Raw genomic sequence first — 23,129 nt, 5'->3', positions numbered from 1 at the left:
CTATTGTAGAATTTATTGGGAGGGAGGTTAAATTTGGGGCTTAAGTGTGTGTTGTTCTTCTTGCAGAGGCGATCCATCTGGGCAACCTACTCTGCCAGCATGGATATTTCTTTCCTGTGGGAGACACCAAGTCTCTAACCATCCGTGATGACAGTGCCCTCTACCGCTTTCAGGCAAGTACCATTATGTATTGGATCCTGTGACCTTTCCTTGTTTGTGCATGCATACGAAAAGCCATTTAGTATTCTACATTAGTTGGGGGAGTCCATACTCTATCCCCATTTCGCCATTAGTTATCTCTTGGGGGAAAACCTAACTGTACTGTACATGCTCTCTGTTAATGCTCGGACTTCTGAGGATTTGTCATCAGCCATGTAGGCGTATCTTTGCGTGACTGTTGTAGCCTCACTCGATATACGAAACAACCGACCAATCCCTCAGCTGTCTCAAGGCGATACTGTTTCCATGGATTTTCAACAAACACAATCTCGTCTCGATGAATGAACTGTACCCGATACCTCTTTACAACGAAAAGGGTTCGTTGCTCCCTCGTGATTATTCCCCACTGTAAGAGTCAGAACTTCTTAGAATATGCATAATATCTCCCTGTGGGATCATTGGAAACTTAAGCGAATGAATTATTTCTGCAGCGTCCGATTTACAAATTTGAGAGTAGCCGTATTCATATAAAAATTTTCCATTTTTGACCATTGATTTTTGACTTTTCAAACATTTTCTGCAATACTAAATAAATATTATAATTATTAGTATTAGTGATGGCAAAGACATACAAGGAAGCACCAGTATATAGCAAAAAAAATTATTTGCCCATCCCTTCTAACTATGTGTCCTTTAAACTTATTCAAACAGCTAAATTCCACATACCAGATGAAACAATCTGGTTCCAACAAAATCAAAAATCAATTATTATTATTATTAAAAAAAAAATAACAACTTTTTCTTCTTTATGGTTTTTTTCCCAGCAAGTGCATGGGGTGGTTGGTTGTGTTCGGTTACTATTATTATTGTTGGTCGAAGAACTTTCTTACTGTCCCACAGGGGCTCAGCATCGCTGTTTATGGGAGTTCGATGTGACTAAATGTTCTCTGGGAGGCCTATTGCTGTTCTTTTTGAGGCTCTTTGGCACCATGCCGGTGGCTGACACGGTGATCAGGATGGTCATGGTCATTACTTGTTCCATATGCCACATATCTTTGACTTTCTGTAAGTCTCAGTACTTTCTGATCTTTTTCTCGTATGTTTTCTGAAGATTTCTGGTGTTGGGCAACGCTATGTCAATCAGATAGGTAGCCATTTCCTTCTTATTGATGAGTGTTATGTCTGATGTGTTGTGCGGGATCATCTTGTCCGTTATTATGGCACGGTCCCAGTATAGTCTGTGAGTAGAGGTCTCTAGTATGGCATGAGGCTAGTACTTGTAATAAGGTAAACTTTCTTTGATCTGTTTGTTGTATTTTTGCGCTAGCTTCTGATTAGCCTGGCCACGTGGTTGTGTCTGGGTGATCACCCTGCATCCTGCGGTGATGTGCTGGATTGTCTCTGGGATCAGGTGGTATCGACGAAATTTATCATCTGTTATTTCGAGATCCTTGTCAACGTACTTCCTGGAGTTTCTAGTGTTGATTACCTGATCTTGGATGACCAGCATGAATTCTGTGATCTCGGGGAAAAGCTTTCCTTTCGTAAGCCAAGCGTTGTAAGCCATTTTATCTATGTAGTCTTATAGAGGCATTGTAGTGTCTGCCACAGATTATCTCATTCTCCCATCTTTCTGTCTTTGTTTCTTCTGTCTGGGTCAGTGTGGTCTCCTTGTTGAGGTTGAGTGTTGCGTGCCATTTGTCTATTTTTCTTATGGCTTGGTAGATTGGTGATATGTTTTCCTGTAAGTAATCCCTCAGGTTCTTATTGCCTCTTTCTCTTGCTCAATGAGGTCAGACAATCTCCTTCCCTTCCTTTCTTTATGGGCTGAGGTCAGTCTCTTGATGGCTGACTACGGGTGGTATTAGGTACACTTGGCCATCATTATCCTAGTCGATCTCATAATCTCCATCTCGGTGTTGGTCCAATCCATGATCCCGAAGGAGTGCATTAGTACTAGCACTGCTTAAGTGTTTATGCCCGTGACAATGTTTCCAACATTCAGCTTTGATTTTATCAGGCTTCTCAGCCTCTGGTGGTATTTCTCAGTCAGGAGGACTTGATGTGTTCTAACTGATAGGTGTGCATCATCCTCAGATATTTGTATGTCGTTCCCTCTGTCGCTCCCTCTCACCGGTGAAGAGACTTCAGCCTCTTCACTGGTCTTCAGCTGGTAATTTTGTCCAACTAGATATCCTTGATAAAATCCATGGGCCTTGCATTTGTCTAAGCCAGATTGGATCCCAATACAGTGCTGAACTCTTCGGTGATCTGGAGTAACTGTTGGAGTTTATTCTCAGTTACGACGTAGAGTTTGATGTCATCCATATACATCAGGCGAGAGAGGGTGTAAATGTTTTTCCTCCCAACTTTTAGGGTATATCTGCACTTGCTGTTATTGAGCATAGTAGACAGTGGGCTAAGTGCTAGACAGAACCATAGTAGACTCAGGGCATCTCCCTGTAAGATTTCTCTTCTGATGGGTATTGGTCTGGTCTTCATGTTCTCGATCATGATGTTGGTCCTCCATTTATCATAGTTGCTTCTAGGAAGTGTGTCAGTGTCAGGTTGACTTTGTTGAACTTCAGTGTATCTCTCAGATAGCCATGGGGCACGGAGTCGAAGGTCTTGGGGTAGTCGAGTAGGTCGTGTAGTCAATGGTCAATTGCTCCTTGCATCGATAAGATATCTGCTTACATCCCTTTTGCTGTTCGGCCATCATGTTCTGACTCTCCGAATGGTCTGATGTCTTCTTAATTATGCAGCTGGTCAGAATCTTATGCATTGTTGGAGACAAGTGATTCATGTGTACTCTGTTGAGTTTGGGGTGACTTTGTCCTTAGCTTTCAGGTAGGTGATTCCTTGAGTGAGACTCTGGGACTGTGTGAGGATGTCTTATTATCTGAGCGAACTGCTGTGCTGTGTGCCCGTGTGTGAAGCTGAATTTTTTGTGTGTGAAGCTGAATTTTTTGCACCAGCAGTTGTGAATGTTGGATGTGTTTTATTCCTGGTGTTTGCCAGTTGTGGGACTTCCTGAATTATTATTATTGCTCTTATATTATTTCTCCCTGATTGGGGGTTTCACCTCGTGACTGGTATTGCTACCAAGAACTCTCTGACTATCCTACAGGTGGAATACCAGTTGATCGAAGAAAGTGTACCATACTACAAGTACGAACCCCAGGCAGTACTAGAGACCCCAACCAACAAGCTGTACTGGGACCGCGCCATAATAACAGCTAGGACAATCCCGCACAACAGTAATAATAATAAAATAATATATTAATAAAAATATAATAAAATAATATAATAGAAATATAATAAAATAATATAATAAAATATAATAAAATAATATAATAATAAAAAAAAAACATCGCGAAAGTTACCCCATTGAACTTACCTTCCCCAAGGTCGGAGTGACAGCTGAGGCAGGTATTGGCGCCTTCTGGTGTCATTCCCGAGAACTAACTAAATAAATAAACCACTGGACATAAGCGGAAGCTAAAACAAGTCCACCTCCATAGATGGATGATGTCGCAGATAAATATTATTCATACTGCAATCGAGGGTGGCGTAGGATAAAGTATCATGCGCCTCCCCCATAAAGCTACCACAGGAGAAGGGAAAGACCATCCAGCCCCCACCAACTGGAAGTGTTTCCTGTGCAACTATACAAGTGATCACCCAGGAAGGAAGAAAACGCAACGCATGAAGTGGAGCATTGAAATGAATACATACATCATGCGAGCATACTATGAAATAACCAGGCTAGAGACCGATATGACAATGTACAGATCGCTATTATATACCAAGTGGTTGGAACGATACGCGGATATTCACGTCACCGAACAACGATTAGCAGATCAAAGAAGGACCATCGTCACGAAGAACCAAATAGCTCCTGCCATCATGGAAAAAATCAAGCAGGGTGGCAGTGATCTGCTACAAAGCACAAGGAATATGATCAATATGATGGAACCAGAGGCATACCATGGAACCAGAGGATGAACAGCAAGAAGAAATACAACCCAGTAGCCGAAGTGGAAAGAGACGAAGTCATGTTATCCAGAATAGAAGACGAGTGGAAGAAGGCGATAACAGAATTCGAAGGAATGGACCCCACAAGAACCCACGTGATACCTAAGCAGAGGCCAAATAAATTCCCGTGGAGAGTAACAGACCACCTCAATCGGCAAATATTGCCACATTACCTTGACAACAATGGTGCAGCGCTGGAGGCTATTCACACAGCCGTATACTATGCTGCCATAGCAGCCACTAGGATTAATGGAAAAGAAACGAGAGACCAGCAGCAGAAGAACCGAAAACAGAAGGAGCCGCCAGCTTGGGAAAGCAGACTTCAGCAGAAGATAGAAGAATTAAGAGTCCAGATAGGTCAGTTGACCCAGGGAAAAAGAAGTAAGAAATTGATTGGAAAGGTGAAGAGCATCCTCAAGAGAGAGACAGCATCCACAGCAAACATGACACCAGAAATCAGAGAATAGGAGAATACTTGGACACATTGAAGCAGAACCTCCTCGCACTCAGCAAGAGGCTACACCGATACAAAGAGAGCTCCCAGAGGAAAATAAACAGCCAAATTTTCGATGAGGACCAAAGAGCCTTCTACAGGAAACTGGGTGAAGATGCGAAAGCAGGAAACGAATCCCCCGAGAAGAAGACGATGGAACAATTCTGAGGAAATATCTGGAGCAGTGAAGTAAGACATAACAGCAGAGCACCCTGGATAGAAGTAGAACGGAAGAAAACGAAGGACATACAAGAGATGAGAGAGTTGGAGGTTCAAGAAAAAGAAGTAAAACAGTCGATCAGGAACACCCACAACTGGCGAACCCCGGGAATTGATAACATCCACAACTACTGGTACAAGAAGCTCACCTGCACACACAAGCACCTAGCAGAGCAGTTCGCTCGAATGATAAGGCACCCGGAGACAATCCCGAAGTTTCTCACTGGAGGAGTCACATATCTGAAGCCTAAAGATGAAGATACAAGAAACCCGGCGAAATACAGGCCAATCACATGCTTCCCAACGATGTATAAGATTCTGACCAGCTGCATAACTAAGAAGATATCAGACCACTTAGAGAGTCAGAACATAATGGCCGAATAGCAGAAAGGATGCAAGCGGAGGAGCAAAGGATGCAAGGAGCAATTAACCATAGATGCCGCAGTTATGGAGCAAGCCTACAAGAAGCACAGCAACCTATACACGGCCTACATCGATTACCGCTAGGCCTTCGACTCCGTACCTCATAGCTGGCTAATAGACCCTGCAGATCTACAAGGTCAATCCGATAGTGACAAACTTCCTAGGAGCAACAATGGCGAAATGGAGTACCACTATTAAGGTCGAGAACATCACAACCAGGCCAATCCCCATTAGAAGAGGAATCTTTCAGGAAGATGCTCTGAGCCCACTATGGTCCTGTCTAGCACTCAACCCACTATCCACCATGCTCAACGGCAGCAAGTATGGATATAACCTCAAAGAAGGAAGAAAGAACCTGTACACCCTCACCCACCTGATGTACATGGATGATATCAAGCTCTACACAGCAACTCCAGCAACTACTCTGGATCACCGAAGAATTCAGCAAGGACATCAGGATGAAATTTGGTCTAGAAAAATGCAAGACCCACACACTGCACCAGGGAAAATTAGTGGGCCGAAACTACCAACTGCTGACTGGTAAGGAGATCGAAGCTATGACAGAAGTAGAGACCTACAAATACCTAGGGATGATGCAGGCTGAGCAGTTAGAACACAAGGAAATCAAGAAGTGCCTGACCGAAAAATATCATCAGAGACTCAGAAGCCTGCTGAAAGCAAAATTGTAGAACGGAAGAAAACGAAGGACATACAAGAGATGAGAGAGTGGGAGGTTCAAGAAAAAGAAGTAAAACAGAGTCGATCATGAACACCCAAAGGGAACACAGTTAAAGCCATAAACACCTATGCAGCTCCAGTACTAACATACACATTCGGGGTCATAGATTGGATTAACACCGAGCTAGAACATATCATGCGAAAGACAAGGACAATGATGACCAAGAGTCGCCAACACCACCCGATATCCACCACCCGAAGTTAGCAGTGGAGAGAATAACAATACCTCGGAAAGAGGGAGGAAGGGGCCTGATAGACCTGATAGAATAACAGAAAACATCGATAGTTAACCTGAAGGATTACTTCGAGAACAACACAGCATCACTCCACCAGGCCATAAGGAAGATAGATAAGTGGTATACCCCACTCAACCTAAGCGAGGAAACCCCTCCCGCCCAGACGGTACAAGAAACGAAATTAGAAAGATGGGCAAAGAAGACACTCCATGGCAGACACTACAATGACCTCCATCAAGATCACATCGATAACATTGCTTCCAATGCATAGCTCACAAGCGGGACGCTCTTCCCCGAGACTGAAGGATTCATGCTGGCCATCCAAGACCAGGTAACCAACACCAGAAACTATAGAAAATACATCGCAAAGGAGCCCGGAATATCAGATGACACATGTCGACGATGCCACCTGGCCTCAAAAACGATCCAACACATCACCGCGGGGTGCAAGGTGATCACCCAGACTGAGTACACTCATAGACACGACCAAGTAGCCAGGATAGTACATCAGAAGCTAGCGAGGAAGTACCAGTTGACCAAAGAAAGTGTACCATACTACAAGTACGAACATCAGGCAGTACTAGAGACCCGAACCCACAAGCTGTACTGGGACCGCGCCATAATAACGGATAAGACCATCCCGCACAACAGACCTGACAACCCTTGTGGACAAGATGGAAAAGGCTACCTACCTGAACGTAGGTAGGTAGCCTACCTACCTACATAGCGGTGTAGGTAGGTAGCGGTGCCCAACACTAGCAATGTCCAGAAAACCCATGCGAAAAAAAATTAGGAAGTACACGAACCTGAGACATGAGATCAAGGAGATGTGGCATAATGGAAGAAGTATCAACCATCCCAATCATCGTGTCAACCACCGGTATTGTACCAAAGACTCTACATAGTAGCCTAGCAGCAATAGGTCTCGTGGAGAACACCTACAAGGAACTCCAGAAAGTAGCAATCAAACATTTAATATATAATAATCAGAGATTTAATAATAATAATAATAATAATTATTATTATTATTAATAATTACAGATTGGTTTATATTTTAAAATTGTTATACGTTATGATAAAACACTTCAAGCTTTTAATCCCGAAACATACACTCAAACTTGGACTTGAAGAACCCGTTTTACGCAAAGATTAAGTCACTCGCGACTTAATTTATAATACATATAATGTACAGACGCGCTTACTGGTATCCTGTGTCTTAGTTGTATCGCTAGTTACCTAAAAGCAACTTAACCCAAACATAATGTACGGATTGGAGCATATCCTTCTTTTTGGAGGTTAAAAAATAAATATAATATTGCCGTTGAATTCTAAGGTTTGGTCTACCTTTAATTGATGCACCCAAACTGTGAAAGTCATTTTATAAGTTATAACCATCCCGACAAAGACTACTCTACTTCAGTCTGCTGACTGTAATACATAACAACATTTACCCAAACCTCTGGGTTCGAACTACAGTTCTAGTGCTACTGAAGTCTACAGCCACCGAAGCAACCAGTTTGCCACAGTATTGCACCTTTGATTAGAACTCAAATTGTAATGTTCTGAAAGTTAGGCAAATACGTGAATCTGATATTTAAATAAATTTCGAATGTAATAGTAAAGCATTTTGAATATAAACTTTCTGGGTGAATGCCCTGTGAATTTTGAACCTCATGCCCATGGAAGACCAATCTATACCTAAGCATTTAACACAAATTCTACCAATGGCTGCCCCAATGGGTTTCGCCTCAAGGGAGAAATTGAGTTATGATAATAATGTTAAAATTTCTCCAAACTTGTTCCATATTTTATCGACTAGTTTTATACGTCATCACACAGAGAGCAAAGCAGTGATAAAAACTAGAGCAGCTGCTCACCGGGAGACCGATGGTTAAAAGATATCTGAACCTTTCTGAAAATCGGTGAGTTGTATAGAAGGCCTGTTTCTTGTTGCTAGGCTAAACACATCAGTAATGCTCTAAACAAATCAATAACGTGCATTGGATTGGGTGTAAAAGCATTATTTTAATACGCAGTAAATACAAACGGAATGCAGATAAAGTTTGCAAAAATGGCATTATTATTATAACATCTCAAATACTGAAATTCTTCAGGAGTTGCCTAGTCGCGTACCTTCGAATAAACAACGCTTCTCCAGTAGAGATATTTTCCAATATGAGAGATGCCAAAGGTTTTAAAATGGCGCTTTTGCACTACTCAATACGTTATTAAGTTATGTGCATGTATGTTTGACTGTTCTTGGATTTTTCACAGTCCACCCATGCGCATTAATGGGGTGCATAAAGATTTTGTTGGTGCTTTCATGCGTTTATTCGTTGAGACAATTGAAAAAAATTAACAATTTTCTCTTTTTCTTTTGCAGTGTCCATATTTCTGGCCGTCTCATCACCAGCCTGACAACACAGACTATGGTAAGTATCTCCACTCCCTTTGTTAAATGGGTGGGGAGTGATTGTTTTTGGGGATAACGGTAAACTAGAAATCTGTAAGGGTAGTGTAGGATGGATATTCTTCACTGGAGTTCAAGGCAATGTAGGTGTGCTTCAGATAGGTGGAAATTGTTCTCTGATGACTAGCTGCGGGGAGATAATGTAAATACTCAGTTCTAGAGGGCCCATCCATCACTGCCACCACCGTGTGTTGGATGATGGCCAACTTTATGTATTGGTTACTTAATAGATTGCTTTACTTCTGTAGATCTTAAGTCAACAGTATACACCACTAATTAATTGCAATTTGTGGTGTTTTTAGCTATTTATCTGGTAAAGAGGGCGTTGAAGAACAAGCAAAAGCATGCACTGGAGGAATATGAACAGGTAAGTATCGAAATACTTCCTGGATAATTTGTAAATAATTATGCCATTTTATCCGGGATCAGTTTTCCATGGAAGTCATTATTATCATTTGGAAACAATAAACAAATTATTTTTCATTTAATTCACCGCTTGAGTTTATATGCTCCTGTTTTATTTATTCTTCCAGGATGCACTAGCTCGTTTAAAGAAGTTGCTTTGTCATAAATGGGAGTTTATCTGTTTGCAGGCCGAAGAACAGGCTAAGTAAGTGACTGCTATGTGTATTTTAAATTGCCTGTAATGTCTCTGTAGCCGATATAACAGTGTTTGTGATAGGTCAGAGATTAGCGTCTAATCCAGAATAGTCCCTGTGCAGTCTTCTGACTTGAAAGTGAATTCCTATGTGTTCACGACTATTCCTTCCTTTTAACCCTCCTCCTGAACTGAGTGTTTTCAATATTTTTGATAATGTTTGATAATATGACAGTAGTTCTGATATTAATTTCCGACAATATTTTTCAGCTTGGCCCGGGACCGAAGGAAAGGAGACAAAATTGTCCTCGATAGTCAGGAGAGAGCCTATTGGAGGGTCCACAGACCACCAGTAAGTTGAATTCAGATTTAGATCTATCCAAGAATTCAATATTTTGCAACAAAGATCTTCATGAACTCCATAGCATGTATTAGTTCAAAGATAATTGCAATATATTTAAAAATGTAATCATTATTGCAATAATTGTGCAATTATCCAGCAGACTTCATAAAATCCTCTGACCACTGGCTGCGGATTTCCGCCTTAATTGAATCAAAAATAACCTAGTTAATGTAGTAGTGCATTATATTTCAGGCGAAGAAATATAAAATATTTTAGATTTTTAAAAATGTTTCATGTGATTAATAGAAGTGAAATATTAATAATTATCTTGTTAATGATAATTGTTCATTAAGTAACTAATAATATATAAAAATTGATGCTTTCACTTTAGTACACGAACCTCACAACGGAGTGGTTTCTGCTGTGATTAATATAAGGAAGTAGTAATAATTCATGATTTATATATATATAGTAAACTCATAACAAAAAAGCGAAACTCTCACGTACATCCTCTGCGATAGGTGCGGCTAAAAAGAAACAAGATTTTTTTTTTTAAATCATTTATTATTTTATATACAACAATTTCAATGTTTAGCTCCCTCAGAGTACTCTCCAGTCGCGATTTCCAGGACTAAAACAGCAGTGGAAGTCCTCGGAAGATACTGCCTTTAATTGCTGTTGTGTTCTTCTGAATGTCTGCTAAGTCCTAAAATCATTTTCCTTTCAGGTGGATTTTAATTCTTGAGAACAGAAAACAGTCGCACGGCGCTAGATCTGAAGAATAAGGCGGGTGCTCCAATGTTGCGATCTTGTTTTTTGTTAAAAACTCTCTCACTGCGACAGAGGAACAGCAGGGCGCATTGTCATGATGAAAAACCATTTGTCCGACCATAAATTGGGCGGGTCTTTCGAATTTTTTCACGAAGTCTCCCTAAAATCTCAATGTAGAGTGTCTGATTAACAGTCGGAGTTGGCAGGACAAATTCATGATGAACTATACCACGTTAATCAAAGAAAACAACAAGCATAGACTTGATCTTCGAACGAAACAATCTTGTTTTCTTTAAACGAGAGGAGGGGTGTTTGCCACTGTATGCTTTGAAGTTTGGTTTGTGGATCATACTGAAAGACCCAGGATTCATCTCTTGTTATCACTTAAAGCAGCAGTAAGGCATTGGTAATAAATGATTCTCGTTTCATTTTAGCCACACTTTGTATACGGAAAACAAAAAATAAGTGTTGGATCTCTGTTTGCTCAAATTTAATGAAATTTGGGATGGCTCCACAAATTTTTCTAAAGGGCTAAATATAAATTATCGTGAAATGATTGTGTGTGTGAATTTCGCAAATTAACCAATCTCTCTCTTTTCACAGCCTGGTTCTGTTAGCTGCCTAGAGAGGACGCCACATGCACATCGGAAGGTGAAAAGAAAAACGAAAGAAGATCTTAAACGGGAGGTGAGGGCTTCTTTTTTTTTAACCAAACATGTTTTAAAGAATGACTAATTAAAGTATTGCGTTATAACGGGATTTTACTGCATGGGCTTGCTACATGGGAGTCTAAAACGCTAATGGAACTGATATTCAAAACTTGAATCAAGTGAACCGAATTTTGGCGAAGTGTGGTCGTTCTGCGACAACCAAATCTTTTGCTCTCACCTTCACGATTGTGGGACTTTAGTAACCCTGATTATAACCACCGTGTGCATTTCCTGAAATACGATGACTATCATCAATTGGTGCAATACCACCACTTTGCTTTTGGAGGCTTGCAGTGCTGAAATGTTTTGCGTCCAGTTCGACCACTGCTCATCTCAGTTGTCAGAATTATTCGCTATATGATTACTTTTTCTTCAAAATTGTACTTATTGTCCGCCCGGATATTCCCTGTCAGAGATTAGTAATTTCTTTTTTTCGATCTTCTCTGTCTTAAAGTTTCTCTACCCTATTCCGTCAAATTGATCTGTGGTCTCTGTCGTTCTCACAACCCGACTAATTACTTGAAACTCCTCGACTTTCTCTCTTAGAAACTCAAGAATGAAAAATGGGATTATCGCAAAATTTTCTTTTCTTCTTTTCCTTGATTGGATTATTGTTTTAAATCTTCTGATGTCAATGTTTGCTTGGATCGTATTAGTGAAACTATTCTTTAAGGATGAAATCCTTTATTCCACACTATACCATAAAATCTTGTGCTTTAAATAAACCTTAGTTTTCCAATAAATGTACCAAGGATGTTCAAGATAAGACTATCGTAATTGACTTGCATCCAAATCTGCGGGTTCAGTTTACTTCTACACCAAAGGAATAACCATTATCAGTCCAGAATAATCAGTCCAGAAAAGATTTTTAACAGGCAAAGAGTATAAAACTTTATTCTTGTTAGACAAGTACTTGCTTCTTGCTTCTTGTTGGACGTCTTGGTATTGTTGGAACTTGTTGGAGGTCAAACTTGCTTCCTCTTGTACGGTAGTCAAGCATTGAGGTCTCTTGACAGAGCTATTGGCCACAATTTCTGTCCATCTGCATTTCCTCCTCTGTTAAACCTGATGGTTTTATTGCTACCTCAGCTAAATATCAAGTAGACCTACTAAGATCCTACTATTCTTCTAACTCTTGTATTGATGATCATGGTAAAGTACCTGTTACCATTTCCAGTACACTCCACTCAATGCCTACGGTGGTCTTCCGTCAAAACGACGTTAGAAGAATTTTGAACAGCCTTGACACCAAAAAAGCTCTTGATTCTGACAGTATTTCTCCACCTGTTCTAAAAGCCTGTATTCCTAAGCTTACTCCTGTTCTGTGTGGAATTTTTTCACTTTCTTATTCTATTGGTGTTTTTCCCTCTGCTTGGAAATTTTCTCATATTCACCCCATTCCAAAAAAACAAAAATGGTCACAAATTCCTCCCATCCAATTATCTTCCGATTTAATTTACTTCTGCTCTTTCTAAAGTGATGTAGAAATCCATTAACTTCAACTCCTAAACTGTCTAGAAAACTTACAACTGATCAATGATCGGCAATATGATTCTGTCAGTTTAAATCCACTGGCGACATCTAACTGATATTACCCATCTATGGACAAATTCAATGGAAAACTTTGGTGGAACTCAGTAGTTACACTTGACATTTCAAAGGCATTTGATTGTGTTTGGCATGAATGTCTTCTTAATAAACTTCCACTTATAGATTGGAGACTGTTTTCTGTAGGTGGGTATCCATCATATTGATGGGTACCTATCTACAAATTTCAATCCTTCTAAAACTCAGTCCTGTCTTATATCTCACAAAAACGATTCTCCTGTTCCTACTTATCTTCAATGACAAAGATATCTAAACAAGGTCAGATACCTCGATTCGGGATTACTTAACTTCTAATCTCTCTTGGCATAAGCGCCATCACAAATACTGATTCCTCTGCATCTAAAAAAATGTGTTTTCTACATCGCTTTCGGCGTTATTTTTCTTCTAAACAGCTACTCAATCTACAAATCGCAAATCTGCCCTATGGAACATCTTGGCGGGGTTTTCCCCCCCAAACCTCTCTCCAGCTTCAAGTTTCTATTCAAAAGAGCGCAGTTAGGTTAATTAATGACCAATCTCTAAAGTCTCTCCACTCTCCGTCTCATAGACCCCCCCCCCCTGTTTCTTCTGCATTCCTTTTCCATAGCTATTTCCATGGGCTAGGTTCTATAGTTCCCCGTGTCTTTTCCAAGCTAGTCCGAACAGGTGCCGCTACCAGTTAGCATCCTTTTTATTGTCCAACTTCAAACTCACAGAATCATCTTTTCTTTTTCCTCATTTATCCTTTCAACTTCCGTTTTCTGGAACAACCACCAAGTACACTGAGTGATCACTGAATTATCACCACTCCTATGAAAACTGAATGCGACTGTTGACTACGTGAAGTACGAGAGTGGGCAGTTAGTCGAGCTACGTAGCAAACGGCTGAATTGGTGGGGTGCTCGAGAGCAGCCGCAGTTAAAAGTGTACCAGGACTGGCGTCAAAATGGGAAGAACGAATCAGTGGTCTCCGCTATCGTCAACTGCTTGCTGACTGTATACACCCCGCTATGTTACACTTTTTCCCGAATGGCGATGGTGTCTTCCAAGGTGACAATATGCCGAGCCATTGGACACTTGTTCTGCAGGAATGGTTTGAGGAACACAGTTCTGACTTCCACCATATCGATTGTCCTCCGAACTCCTCCGATATCAATCCCTTAGAGCACTTGTGGGACACTATAGAAAGGCATATCAGGAGTCTAGATACACCAATCACCTCCATACGCGCATTACTGACCGCATTACACACAGCTTGTTTGGCCCTACCTCCCGAACCCTTCCGACATCTTGTTGAAGCAATGCCACGGCCCACGTCGATAGCTGCTGTACTGCGGGCAAAAGGAGGACCCTACGAAGTATTATATAGGTGGTCATAATTCAGTGATCACTCAGTGTACGTATTTCCTGAAAATTAAAATCTATTGGAATTCAAGTCTAATGTCAGCAAGTATCTTCTTTCACCTATTCAGCCTTCAATCCGCGCTTGGTAAGTAGTAGTTTCTAATGCCTTTTTGTGTTTTCATAAGATTTTTTATTAAGTTTATTTTAATTTATGATCATTTTTAACAGTTCCAGAATTTCGCATTATATTTAATTATAAAACCGATATTTATTTATAACATAGGAGTCTGACATTTAAGCTGAAGGAATTTTTTTGAGAAATTCCAAAAAAAAAAAAAAAAAAAAAAACGTGTCGACTATCTACGCCAAGTATTACGAGGGCCTCTGGCATATCCGTTTTCTGTAGAACTTCCTAATTATGCTAATTTTTTAATTTCATAATTTAATTTTCGTAGTTTGGAAGTGATGGCAAGCTCCATTGGACCGAGGGAATGTTTCTGGGCTTGAAACCTCTCACTTCACTCATCTGAGGTTCATTGATCATGCGCATGCAATCTTCATACCAACAAAACGAAGCGCTAATTAGTTGCTGTACAAGGTTCATTCACTCGGCTTTGTTTATCATACTAGTTTACTCAAGAATGCAAAATTTCTTGAAAGAGAAAGTAAAATTTGACCCATTCATCCAGTTAAATTAATTTTTAGAGTTAAAAAATGAATTGAAATGAAAGGAATTGGCTTTTTTACGAAAGTTTTAAGTAACACAAACAAAAAATACTAAAACTTTCAAATTCTTTCTAAAACTTTTTATCTATTCCCTTTAGAATAAATAAAAAGTGTTTTTGAATCTTCAGAGCGTAACAGATCAATTCCCCCTTACTCTCCCATAAAACCGTACCGAAATATCACGAATATCCAATTTGAAGAAACGGTACCAGCTGGTATACATTATAGAATCTAAACCAAACTATTGCGCTAACTGGGTGGTAATTATTACCATCTGGTATATTTTTAGGTTCAGTATTTTTAAGTAGCTGGGCTGACGCTGTGGAATTTTAGAAATACGTAATCTTGATAATTACCCAGCGGTAATTTACACTACACACGCTGACCAAAGGCAGTTTCATGAGATCCAGTCTTTTGTTACCTCCCTAAGATTTTATATTTCTGCCCTCTGAAACTAATCTCTCCTATCAGCAAAAATATACCACCATTCATTTTACCGATCTTTTCAGGACCTTATTGAGATCCACTCCAATATGTGGTCTGCCAAGCTTTGCAGTCCACCCCTAAGCCACCCCTCGCCAATGTGGTTGTAATTATTTGAACCCTTTCTAGAAGAGTTTCCGCTCGTGGAAAGAGGAAATGCATTATTTGTTTAATTAATTGGTAAATAATTATTTCTTTGCTAAAGTTACAGTAATCTTCTAGTTACTGCAGGTTCATTTACTTTTCAGATACGTATTCTAACGCAACTAATTTCCAAACCAAGGGTCAAGGTGTCCCAGATTACGGACAGGTGAGTGTTTTCTTGAATAAAACCATTCTTAAATTTCTTTTCTTATTTTCTTTTTCTTTCGTTCCAAATGCTTCAGTACAGAATGTGTGGTCTCTAATCCGCGTGTAAACGTTTGCTGAATAAATGGGTTTGAGCCCTTATAACAACAGAAGTCTAAGTTTCTTAGACGTTTTTTTCTAAGTAAGTTTAACCCATGTCTTTGCAGCCTCATTGCCCACTGCCAGGAATATGCAGACTTCGATGCTTTCCTTTCGGGAGTGCAGCCGTCCAACCCCTGGATATCCGAAGACGTCTTGTTTTGGACACTTAACGGAAAGATGTAAGTTTTTTTTACAGCAGCAATTTTTTTTGGCTTTCTGCGCGTGTGTCTGCAGTTGTCTTGTTCAATAAGCTAATTCCTCTATACTAGATAATACGGCCAGTAAGGTAAAGGTAAACTGCAGCCATTATCAACCCACTGCAGGATGGAAGCCTCCTCAACAATTCATGTTGAGGGAAATGGACCATAATCTGCCACGCTGGTCCAGTGCGGGTTGCCAGATCGATCGTATTTAGCAGTCAGGGGCTTGAACCCCGTAGCCGAGTGGCTACCGACCACTCGGCTACGGAGGCTCCTTCCTAATACACATACTGGCCAAAAATATACTAACCTTTATTCAATATCGAATCGGGCCGCCTTTGTTTATAATAACAGGAAGTGTGTTACGTGGCATGGAGTCTATAAGGTGTGTTAATACCTTTTTGGTCTAATTGTAACCATTCTTCCAGCAAAATATCGCACAGCTCGGGCAAAGCTGAGGGAAGAGGACTGCGTTGCCGAATAGCTCTCTCCGTCATATCCCAAACGTTCTCAATAGGACTGAGATCAGGGGAATTTGGGGCCAGGGAAGATGGTACAAATCCGTGTCATGTTTTCCAAACCATTCTTGCACGATACGCTGCTGCATCGTCATCCATAAAGTGACCACCACCACCACCACCACCACCTTCGGGATAAAAGTGTAACATCGCAGGGTGCAGCAGATGGGATACAAAATTCAGATACTCTTGGATGACATTCGACCCTCCACCGATATCAACCGACCCAGTCTATGCCAGCAAAACATTCCATGTTTGGTGGCACAGACCATGATACCACCTTCAGATGCTTGGGTTGTCTTAACAAGGCAAGCAGGGTGCATCGCTTAGCGATGTTCTCGCCACACTCTCTGCCTACTAGCAGTGCAAAACAAAGTGCATCATGATTCATCTGACCACATGACTTTCTTCTATTGTTCCACTGTCCAATCACAACGTTCTCGACACCAATGGAAGCGGTTTTTTCTACAAAGGTTCGTATTTTTTTGGCCAGTCTATGTACAATGTGTCTAAAGTTAAGTCGCAACCATGTTTCTTTTTTTAAGATCCCATAATTCGGTAAATTTTAAATGGAATTTGATATTCTGGTGTACCTTGATTATTTATTTTAAAAACCCAAAATAATACGACATAATGTTTAAACTGCTTGCTGTTTTTGTAATCGGAACTTGTGTGTCGTATTTGTGTTTTCAGGGTTCAGACACCCACAGAACAGAGGGTTCGGCGTTGGGTCTTGTGTCTTGAAGAGTTGTTGGCAGATCCACGAGGGCAGCAAGAATTTGAGCTCTACCTGCGGAAGGAGTACAGTCACGAGAATATCCTCTTCTGGCGGGCAGTGCAAGAACTACGTCGAGGATCACAGCGAAACATAGAACAAAAAGTGAAAGAAATCTACAGGTAGGTACCTTTGATGAATTCCTTCCCCTTTCCCCCTTCTACCTTGGGTGGGAGCACCTGCTACAGACGAAGCGACCTTGGAACACCTTTTTTATGTACTGGGCTTTTAACGGGATTACTACAGAATGTCTACTGAATTAACATATCAATGGAGCCATAGTTTAACCTTGTGTAAATCTAAACCGACCTGAGCAGACACACCCCTTCTTCGCTGGAAAAAATGCTTTTCATGTAGCGCAGTGATTTTTATAGACCTGCTAAAGGCCACTACGCTCGTGAAGTGGTATTCGGTGTGACGCATTTCCCCAAGTCACGCGAGAGCATGAGAGAAAAGGCAAGCATAACTGGCACCTTTCCAATGGTTATTGTAAATTAAGATTCGTATTGCATGGTTATTGGTACTTAAGCTCAGAGAAAACCTTCTCCAAGAACGTCATCCATGTTGATTTACGAGCTAACCCTGTTCTGTCAGACATCTGCAGCAAGTATGATGCCAAAATTTGCTTGATTCTCTCGTCGAAAAACTCGTGCTACTTTAATATATATTTTTTCTTTTGAATGGAATGGTTTCCAATTATTCCAACGCATTCCATTCTATGGTGTATAATAGACTCGTAATGAAATTCGAATTGTGCGGTTCCAAGGAAGGCCTCTGCTAAAAATAGTTAGATCTTAATAATGGCAAGGCCTCCAATAGTTTTAATCTTACTAAAGGTGCCCCACAGGGCTCTGCTGTAGGCCTTTTATTTTTCATTTTCTGTTTAAACGACTTAACAAAAAAAAAATTAATAACATTCCATACTTTTTCGTATGTAGTAGATATAATTAAAATCATTTTAGATATTTTTTCCAGCTCGATTGCATTTTACTGACCCAAGGGTCACCAGTTGATCGATCGCAAATAAAGAACTATAAATATTTTATTTATAATCATTAATCATTTATAAATATCTTATTATTGGCAAAGTTCATAGTATTAGGACTTGCTTGCTGTGCTATATGGATGAAATTATAAAATAAATATAATTAATCAACACATTATTCCATATTTTGATAACCCATGTGTGCTTTTTTTGGTTTTCGAAAAAATATACTTCCTCATTATGACGTAATTTAACACACGTCATCATTATGACGTATTTTGAACACACGTCATCATCACGACGTATTTAATATACTTCATCATTGTGACGTAACTGAACACACATCATCTTTATGACGTAATTTAATATACCTCATCATTATGACGTATATTGATTAATTCGGCTGTAATTTCGCCAGTAATGTAATGCGGTGCCGACTTTATTTTCTTTACAGCGAATTCGTCGTAGGTGGCGCCCCCTGTGAGGTGAATCTCGACAGCAAGACGGTGGAGGTGACACAAGAGAGAATGCAAAACCCGTCCCGGTACACCTTCGATATGGCCCAGCAGCACGTGTTTTCCCTCATGGAAAAGGATACCTACCCTCGATTTCTTCGCTCCGAACATTACCGAAGCCTCGTGCTCAGTGCTCTACAGCCATCCCAGAAGAAACGGTAAGAAATGTTACTCGCAGATGCACTAAGTTAGATCTTGCTACAACAACGCCATCTTCCGGCTAAGCGTACAATCTTATTCAGTCGGTGTTAAGGCTAAGATCCTGTCAATCCTGTAAAAGGTTAGGCAGACGGTGACGTTACACTTCAGAATGGTTGATTGTTCACCCCATTTGTGTTTCAGATTCTTCAACTTCGGGGCCAGCAAAAAGAAGTTTTGTTCCACTTCCACCGAAGACAAAAGACGTTCCAATCTTTCTGGGAGCTCCGTAGATCTGTCTCATATGACGCGCAGTCTCGAGCTAGACGAACCTTCGATTTCGAGCCGGCACTCGCACAGCACGAGTGACCTACATGACCTCGGGATACCGACAGTCGGAGGCCTCATTCTAAGCAGGTAAGGGACTAATGTACCTCTAGTTTATTTCATCGCAACCAATCATCGAAACTCTTGTGAGAATCCAAAACGATATTTGTGAACTAATCGAAGTTTTGTTTTCAGTTAGTTTTTTGTAAGCCTGTTTTGACCATTCTCACAATAAGATGTATTTGTATACCAACAAATACATCTTATAGTGAGACTGGTCCATTACTACGAATCACTGAATTCAGATGAGAACGAATAAAACCAGACTTTCATCGTTCCTGATCTGTCTTGGAATTTGATTTTGCTCAGGATATCAGTTGCTACGTAGATTCCATTGATTGCCTTTGCATGGAAGGTGATGTCAACAACAATTCTTTTGGTTCTTCGAAGTTTTAGATGATAGCAGAAAAGACTCATTTGGACTTTTTATTTTGTTAAATAAACTTTTGATATAAGGATTTTATATCAAATATAAAATGACAGAAGGATATTGGCAGTGATTGTGGTTACTACCAAGCATATCTAGATTTTAAGCTTGTACGTGTTCCTTTTGATGAATTCAAGTGTTTTGGATGCTTTGCTAGTGATTTTTAGAAGGACATCAAATTTCTCATTTCTAGAGAAAAGTTTCCTCAAGGTTTCTGTTACCACTGGATTAATCGTGAATTAGTTATTAGTTGTGAGGATTTAATTTTAGGGTTTAATTAGCTGTCCATGAGGTACTTTATCAAACACTTTAGATATGTCATCTGGTGAGTATGGACTTGGCACACCCAGGGTCCTGAGCTGGTTATCATCATTCATCTCTTTCTTGGTGATTCCCTTCTACTTCTGGATAATACTCTCTCTCTCTCTCTCAAGGGTAACTCAAAAAACTTTTTTGGCTGGTGCAGCAAAAGCCTCAGGCTTCCTTGCACCATATGGCTAATTATAATAATAATAAACATAGCCAGTTGAAACCGATTGTTAAGAGCTTCAGATGTATACTAGCAGAGAGATAGAAGCAAATTAGAATCAATATTTCATGGAAAGTCCGTAATGAGTTACAGACTTTCATTGTCAATCTGATTCTGATCAATTAACCTGTTTGAAATGATATGGGTACTCGACGTGTGCGAGATAAGATGAAAATATGAAGTATGATTGGATTAAAAGTAGTGACAGTCTTTTTTCCAAAATAAGGTTGGTATGTCATCAGGATCATTAGTGGAGTCATTGTTCATATTCTTCTACTGAGTTTCAGTCGTCTTCTGTGATCAAGATGTTGTGGAGGATATCATCCTTGATTAGTGTAATGGAGTTACTAGCCTTGATTGTGTCTTCATGAATTCTGAATCCTCAAAATTCAAATTTTGAGGATTGAGAATTTATGAAGTTGCAGAATTGGTTGAGTAGGAGTCGACAATATATTTACTGGACCAGAAATCTCGAAAGCCAGCACGACCTCAGGACCGCGAGAAACCCTCAGGATGTAAGGTATCCAGATGAGATTCTTTTTAAAAAGCAATTAGTCCAGACTTTTTTAATGGACCATGATGCATATCCTCACATAGTGTACCAATACCTCGGATAGGGAGTATAGCGCAAACAGAATAGTCAAATCTCAGCACAATGAGTTGATATCACTTCTGTGTTGCTGTCCACAGAGATCACATAGCTTGTCAGGGCATGCTCCTGCGGATTATCAACGAACTATTTTGAGCTGATTGTGAACTCATTTGCATAACTGTAATTTAAAATGGAAAAATATATCCAGTTTTTTCGCTAATATCCACTGATATTCATCACGACAAATGTCTCACTTACATTTTGACATGATCCTATTAAAATATTTTTGATATATTTAAGTTTTCGTTTGTTCCTTAGCTTTTGATTTCACTGTATTTAATGATTTTGCATATCTGGTACTCGACGAATTCGTATTTTATTCAAACATGGTTGCTGTTTCTCCAACAGATTTCTTTCCATAATGGAATTTGTCACAGAACAGCAGTTTACAATGCCGGAGACATAAAATATCCCCAAGAAAAGTGATTAAAGTTTCAAAACTGTGGTGTTCTGTGTTTTCAGCATTTGTTGGTAATTTTCAGAATTATCAGTATTCTGTTCTAGATTATATTGAACCTTTCTTGGAAAAAAAAAAAATCTCCTGTTAACAATATACTTTCTTCACTTGTTTCTTTTCATCTTTACTTGCAATTATATTTCCATTGTCAAATAATGTCATAAATATGTGTTCCAGAATTGTAACCACCAATTACTAATAATGATTCTTTGAAATGATTGAGGAAAGTCATTCATTGTATTTTTGTTCCAGGAGATCGTCTCCAGGAGTGTCTCGTGAGGACTTATCTCACCAGAAATCCACCACTCTTCAAGTTCCTTGCCTGAGTCGTGGAGGAAGCGACGATGGCGACCTAGGAAAGAGCCTGTCCCTCCCGGTCCCTAGGCTTCTGGTGGCTAAGTCGTCAAGCAAGTAAAGATTGGCTGGCGAAGTTCCAGAGGACTTCCTATAAACGAGGGACCACCGTATTGATATTCGTGCCGGCAGTTTTAAATTCGTGTCTTTTGTTAATAATCCCTGAAGCTGTTCCCCAACTGATAATCCCCTCAAAGACAGTTCTTTAATGAGCTGACTGTTTCTGTAGGATGGTAAAGATTGTGAAATACAAGCTCCCTATTCTTTATAGCACTAACTGCCACGTGGCACTCTGTACCGCACCCTAAAACTTACAGGTGCCATAACACGTGCAGCTTGCTATCGCCTGTATATACATAGAAATATTCGTCCCTAACTCACTGCTGATCTTGAACTGAAAGAAGATATAAATAACAATATAGAGCGGTGGTAAACCCAGCCTTCTCGGACAGGAATTTGGTAGTTCAATGGAGAACCATTTTCTCTAAAAGTAAAACTAAGCAACTGTGGGTTTTTGCCACTGAACGAATAACTTCAAAAGAATGGATTGCTCGGCATAATGTCCCTTTTACGGGTTTCCTGTTTTAAAGAACCAATGCCCGGAAATCACATCGAATTCCATTTCCATCAAAGTATCGGATCTCCAGATCTGGAGATGGTAGATATCAAAGTAATGGATTTTTGATCCTGATTTTACCTTTATCAAGAGGAAACTGAACAAGAGGATTTCCTCCTGTTGAAAGTCTAAGATTCCAACAATAATTTTCAAAGCAAGACAAGTCCGGTCTGTGCAGTAAGCTGAGCCAACAATCTCCAAATCTCGAAAACATGAAGTTTATAATACAATTTTCTACACCATTTGCATTTTTAAACCAAATTAAAGGAATTTTATCACAGGGAGGACGAGATAAGCGAGGAATTGGTTGTTTTGGGGATTAAATGTGAGGGATGTAATCAATGTCACCTAGAGCCCATTGTACATCACAAACTTTAGCAGTACATCTTTAAATCAGTAGGTAGCGCTAGTCTCCAATTCCTTTAGTTGTATTTTTGCAGTTGACATTGCTCCGAAAATCTGCTTAGCTGAAGTTCCCTCCTCCATTAAAAGGTGACACCCTATTAAATTTTTTGTCCCTTTGTACAGTGAGGGTCAAGAGGTTAGACTGTACTTGGCTTCTAGATGCAGCTGTTGCCGTCCTGTTAGTGCTTGCTTCTAGTGCCTTCCAATCGGCTGTTTATTCATAACATCACCGTTAGGTGGCAGCAGCCTCCTAAACTTTGTAGATAGCAAATGAGACAGAAGGGGTTATATTTGGCATGTGAATAAATTTGTCTGTTCAGATGTTTCAGATGTGTAATTTATCTCTCTCTCTTTATCAACATAAGCACGCACGCCTATCCTAT

General features: G+C 40.0%; 1 protein-coding gene across 1 annotated transcript in view; it reads left to right on the top strand.

Moving 5' to 3' along the window:
- The window catches only part of LOC150076706 (regulator of G protein signaling 7-like), a 71,756-nt gene extending 48,682 nt beyond the window's left edge, over nucleotides 1-23,074 (top strand). Inside the window, exons 5-16 of the mRNA XM_090386907.1 lie at nucleotides 67-173; nucleotides 8,690-8,738; nucleotides 9,079-9,143; nucleotides 9,310-9,386; nucleotides 9,645-9,726; nucleotides 11,092-11,175; nucleotides 15,587-15,648; nucleotides 15,854-15,967; nucleotides 17,200-17,403; nucleotides 18,721-18,939; nucleotides 19,124-19,336; nucleotides 21,624-23,074. Coding sequence (XP_090243033.1) covers nucleotides 67-173; nucleotides 8,690-8,738; nucleotides 9,079-9,143; nucleotides 9,310-9,386; nucleotides 9,645-9,726; nucleotides 11,092-11,175; nucleotides 15,587-15,648; nucleotides 15,854-15,967; nucleotides 17,200-17,403; nucleotides 18,721-18,939; nucleotides 19,124-19,336; nucleotides 21,624-21,786 — 1,439 coding nt within the window. The 3' untranslated portion in view covers nucleotides 21,787-23,074. The remainder of the gene's footprint in view (nucleotides 1-66; nucleotides 174-8,689; nucleotides 8,739-9,078; nucleotides 9,144-9,309; nucleotides 9,387-9,644; nucleotides 9,727-11,091; nucleotides 11,176-15,586; nucleotides 15,649-15,853; nucleotides 15,968-17,199; nucleotides 17,404-18,720; nucleotides 18,940-19,123; nucleotides 19,337-21,623) is intronic.
- Nucleotides 23,075-23,129: the final 55 nt, after the last annotated feature.

The sequence above is a fragment of the Mastigoproctus giganteus genome, chromosome 12, assembly GCF_048544385.1.
Source record: "Mastigoproctus giganteus isolate SK-2022 chromosome 12, ASM4854438v1, whole genome shotgun sequence".
NCBI lineage: Eukaryota > Metazoa > Arthropoda > Arachnida > Uropygi > Thelyphonidae > Mastigoproctus > Mastigoproctus giganteus.
Note: the sequence above shows the minus strand (reverse complement) of the source record. Positions and strands in the feature narration are given on the sequence as shown.